Below are 5,293 nucleotides of genomic sequence, written 5' to 3'. Positions count from 1 at the left end.
GTGCGTGCGTGCGTGCGTGCGTGCGTGTGTGCGTGCGTGCTATGGAAGACAAGTTTGACTTCTGTGTACACAATTTAAAAGAAAATTATAGCTTCATAGATGAATAGTATCTTTTTTAAAAGTGTTCTTTAAAGTCTTACACTAAACACTTGGTACATACAAATCTGTCCCACTGAAAGTTATTTTTGCAAATAGTCTCCATAAAGTATATTTCTAGATCTTACTGCAAAAACTAGGTTGGGGATAGTCTCCAAAACAGGATAATGCATCAATAAAGTCCTTTAAAAATATTACAAAATGCTTTAAAATTCATTTTTTGTACGCTCACTTATGGGTTTAGTGGCTCTCCTCTTGCAGAAAATCAGCAAAGCTGCTGATAAGAAGGCGATCAGGACAATCACAAACAGACCCGCGTATAGCAGCAGATCTACAGGAGTTGAACAGAACAGACTTAGTTTATTTAGTTTAAATACAGCATGTGGCCGTGGGCCAGTTCATTTAGCCACAGTGTTATGTGAATTCATGTGCTTGCATGTTCACAGTAAGCAGGTATTTTCCTTATCCATTCAGCACCAACACATACAACAGCTCATTAGGTAGAGAGAAGTGTTCACTTAATATTACTTAAAGCATAGTTGCTCCTACATGTCCACCTTAAGATGAAAACTATAAAGAGAAGTTTTTTTTGGTTTTAGGCATGATTATCTACTGCTGTGCTTCCTCATTTTAATTAAAGTATTCATTAATACCTACAGTTCAAATGAGGCTTTTTGTGTGCTATAACTGCTGTACTCACAATTGTAAAAATAGAAAGATTAGAAGATTAGAAGTACTGCACTTTTTCTACTTGTATGTTATTTCAATTTAATGTATTCTTACTTCTAACACAATTATTCCTTTGTGGGTATGTGACACATTCTAATAAACTCATGCATAATTTAAATAGACCCATCTACATACATGCAAATATAAATGTACCTGAACTTGCAGGTTGGGTGGGAAAGTGTTGGAAAGCTTCAGTGGAGGATGATGTAGCAGTGGAGTTTGAACTCTCTGGTGTCATCTTCATTGTTGGTGTGGAGGCTGATGGGACAAATGTTTATGTTGAAAAAGGTTTCAGAATTAAATTTAGCATTGAAACACTTGAAGCTATCAATAATGAATAATGCAGCTAGTTAACTGACAGGTTAACTGGAGGTTCATTAATATTCTTTTAGTGAAACACGTACAAGAAAGTAATAGTTTGGGCTTCACAGCAGAACTGATAAAACTGCATTTTTACAGTTGATATAATATACAAAGGTTATTTGAATAAGGTGTCAGTAAGTATTTGGACAGGTATGAACAAACATTTTCATGACATTCAGCAGAAACTCACCTTCTTTGACAGAGATCTGAAATTCATAGTTTGAATCAAAAAAATCTACACCCATTCTGCCCAAAGAGCACCTGTACACTCCCGAGTCAGACACTTCCAGCTTTGTGATGCTCGCATACATAATTGTCTTAGTTCCTAGAAAGCTTCCTTCTTTATATTCAATGCTGTATCTGCCTCGTTGAGCTGTGTCCTCTGTTGTTTCAATGAGAATTTTTCCTTGTTCACATTTTTCCTTACAGAAGAGCCTCAATCTTCCAGACAAAGAAAATGAACAGCCAACTGTGATGTTTCCTCCCTCCCTTTCTGCATGGATGGGAATTTCAGCAGTAGCAAGATCAGCGTTTCCATCCTGAAGTGCTTCTGAAAATGCAAACAATCAGTAATTACGACATGCCCAAAATAATTTAAAACACCTTTATAAATTAAATTGAAGACCAAAAATTATTTGAGCAGATCGAACATTTTCAGTTTCAGTTAAATTCACTACATTTTTATTGATTTTGAATTTGCAAACACAGCTCCATGATTCTTCCTGACATCAACACAAACCATCGGCTGATGAAAACTCAGAACCTTACTTTAAAAAAGCTTGAAAGCTGGACTTTTTGTGTTTCTGATTAAATCTTCTTTTGCTTTCTTTGAATGTGAAATGGAGGTTGTGGATTTGTTGTTTAACATCTGAAGATTTCCGTTAACACGTTCATGTTGTGCTTTTTAAAACTGTCACGGTTCTGGGTCCGTTGGACCCAGTGTTTTGAGTTTATTATGTTTTGGTTTATTTTTGCATTATGGATTGTTTTCTGATGTTCTGGTGCTTTGTTTATTATTATCATTATAGACCTGTTTCTGTTATTCTTGGTGAGGGATCAGTTCTTAGGTTTTGGGTTCTCATGTGTGTTGCAGTTTCTGTTCAGTGTCTAGTCTGTCTCTCAGTGTCATGTCTGCATCTGGTTTAGTAATTCTTGTTTCCTGTCTTATTGTGAAAGTCTTTGTCTTATGTTAGTGTGTGCAGCTTAGCTCCCCCGTCTCGTTAGCCCTGATCTCCCCCAGCTGTGTCTCCCTTCTGTTGCCCATTCCCTCATTACTACCCTGTGTATTTAAGCCCTGTGTTTTCCCATGCTCGGTGTCGCGTCGTACCGTCAGATCCTGCCTGTGTGTTCTAGTTAGTGTTTTCATGTTTGGTTTCTGTTTTGTTGGTGCCAGCAATAAAGCTGTGGTTTTCAGTTATCTTTCCATCTCAGAGTCCTGCACTTGGATCCACATCTCCACCTCCCCACACACAGAGCGCTGACAAAAACAATGGAAACGACTCTCTAAGATAATTTTTTAAATATCCTGCGTATTTGCTAAAGCAGTAAGTCTGATGCAGCACTTCTAACTCTTTATAGCAGAAAAGGCAACGAAAAATTGATCTTTTAAAAAAAGAAAAACATTTGGGTAATTCAACAAAGATGAAACTATGATTAGAAGGCCAATGTCTAACGAGAGATCTATTGTGAAACTAAAAATATATCTTTAAAAAAATATTTTTGTGCTAAGAACTTATTTTCTCCATACATTTATATTTTTAAGCAGTTAAATTGTGTTGTTGGTGAGCTATGTGTGGAAGTGACCTTTTCCCAACTCTTAACCACGTGTTTAACCGCAGAAACCAATAACTTGTAAGCGAGAGGTGACAATAATGAGCAAAACAGAATAAACCATTTAAACTGTTCAGCAAGTTGCAAAATGAATTCGTTAACACCACATAGAAATAAAATAATAATAAAAGTGATAAAACAAGTTAAATAAGAAAATTTACTCACGAATGAAGATGAAACAGACCAAACTGTGACACAGTTTCATATCGAGGCTGTGATGAGTAACTGCTTCCTCTCTTCCTTCTTTACTTAGAAAAAAGGAACATTCGACTTCCTGTTTTGCAAGAATGATTTAGTCTAATTTTATGAAAAGGTTTCATTAACTACAGACAAAAATTAAATCCTTTGTTTTGAATGTAAAACAAACCAGAACTAGTTTAAGTAAAAGTGCATTTCAGTGCATGCTTCAGCTGTTGCAATGTTTGTTCATTGCCCCTCATTGGTTTTGTTTCAGTCCTGATTTTAGCTGATATTTGTGCAAAATTGTGAGGTTAACCACAAACAGTGATATTGTCTTTTGTAATAAAACCATGATAATTTACTACTCACACAGGGTTTTTACCGCTCAGAAATTTGACACCGGAAGAAACCTTAAGTTGAATCTAAAGGTTAACTATGTTGGCACATTAGAAAAAGTGTGTGTAGGTTTGGTGGCAGAGAAAGTCAACGAGGTTACACACAGATGAACAAGGAAGGAGAGGTGGCAGTTTAAACTGTCACATGAGAGATGACCTACAATACTGAGACACAGAGACTAGAAGGATTTCAGAGTCTGCCAAGTTGTCCAGGTGAAGTTTAAGATGAGCATGTGCAGTTTCTAATGTTCTCATGTTCTTTTGCAAGAACATGAGATTGTACGCTGTGCTTAACACTCGCAGGTAAGTACTCATGACTGCATGTGCCTTTGTTCTGCAAGGAGATCTTACCTGTCATGAGCAAACCAGTCTTCCATACTTGCCTGTTTTTTTTTTTAGCATGCTTTTCTTTTTGTACTTTCACTTTGTGTTGGACCATGTCCCATGTTCCTGCACACTGCACAAAAACATATATTAGTGTCACACATTGTGAATACCCACAGTGGCATTGAAGTCAAGCACTTGTGGTTGCAACATGCCTTAGGTTGTCCCAAGGTTGTGCAGGTGAATCTTACCTGTGATGGCTTCACCAGCTTCCATACTTGCCTCTGAAAATGTAATAAGTGATTTATTCAGCTCTTTTGGTCTCAACTGTGCCAAACATGTTGCGTAGCAGGTTATGTTCCAGATTAGAAATCCACAGATATTAAATCGTCACGAACTGACTGATTGGATCATTGGAAAAAGCATCTCCATTCCTGGAAGATCCCTCAGGCCTCTGTGTGTGTACAGCAGGAGGGTGTAAAGTTTTCCGGTGGGAAAATATGGTTAGGAGTAAGGTGGACATCATAGACATTAATGTCTAATCAGGGAAATGTGCTGGACAATAGATGCTAGTAGACAATTGTGTCTATTTTCTACCACTTTCCCATGATTATCAGTAAGAAATATATAGTCTTCGAGGAAACTTTATTTTTTCCTGTTGGTTCCAAATATTTTGTTTGTTCTCTAAGCACAAGTACATGACACTAAAACAGAGTACTTGTTTGTACTTGCTAAACTTACATCCAGTTTGCATGTAGACTAATTTTTAATTTTGTTATTTATTCTTTACTTACTCTCAAACTATTAAACACCACCGAGGATTCAGATGAGAGAATAAAGTAGTGCTACATTTATATCTAGTCTACATCTAGTAGATCTTCAGAGAGTACTTCAAGTAATCTTGGTAACCTTGCAGTAGCTTGGTTTCAAGCTTCACCGTGATCCCATCTTGCAGGTCAGTTCCTCTCACACTCAAAGCTCCTTCTTCCATCACTCTTGGGGCTTGTTACCCGATTTTGGGTGGGGGTGGTTATATTGTTAATGGACTGATTCATATATAGCACTTTTTTACTCTCCTGGAGCGCTCAAAGCTCTTTATGCAACATGCCACATTCACCCATTCACACTCAGTCACACATGCACTTTTTTAAGTGCTCACTAACTGTTCTTCTAAAAAATGTAGCTTGATCTCTGATCCTTTAAAGAAAGTTCAATTCACCTTCATTATTAGCTTCAAGGGTCTCTAGACCCAAATACAATATTGCATTTTATATTTGATTTCAGTTAAATTTTAATGGTGTTTTAAAACTTTGAAGTCCTTAAACTTACTACTATGCAGTTTATTATGTTGCCAGAGTCGCTGAAGACCAGTGTTG

The 5,293-nt window shown here is 36.9% G+C and overlaps 1 protein-coding gene across 1 annotated transcript in view; it reads right to left on the bottom strand.

The window, feature by feature from the left end:
* Positions 1-3,234, bottom strand: part of LOC102197778 (uncharacterized) — a 5,712-nt gene extending 2,478 nt beyond the window's left edge. Inside the window, exons 1-4 of the mRNA XM_005741060.1 lie at positions 3,184-3,234; positions 1,379-1,738; positions 979-1,083; positions 329-427 (exon numbers count right to left, since the gene is read on the bottom strand). Of these exons, the coding sequence (XP_005741117.1) occupies positions 329-427; positions 979-1,083; positions 1,379-1,738; positions 3,184-3,223 (604 nt within the window). The 5' untranslated portion in view covers positions 3,224-3,234. The remainder of the gene's footprint in view (positions 1-328; positions 428-978; positions 1,084-1,378; positions 1,739-3,183) is intronic.
* Positions 3,235-5,293: the final 2,059 nt, after the last annotated feature.

The sequence above is a fragment of the Pundamilia nyererei genome, unplaced genomic scaffold, assembly GCF_000239375.1.
Source record: "Pundamilia nyererei isolate P.nyererei 1_Seehausen unplaced genomic scaffold, PunNye1.0 scaffold00106, whole genome shotgun sequence".
NCBI classification, from domain to species: domain Eukaryota; kingdom Metazoa; phylum Chordata; class Actinopteri; order Cichliformes; family Cichlidae; genus Pundamilia; species Pundamilia nyererei.
Note: the sequence above shows the minus strand (reverse complement) of the source record. Positions and strands in the feature narration are given on the sequence as shown.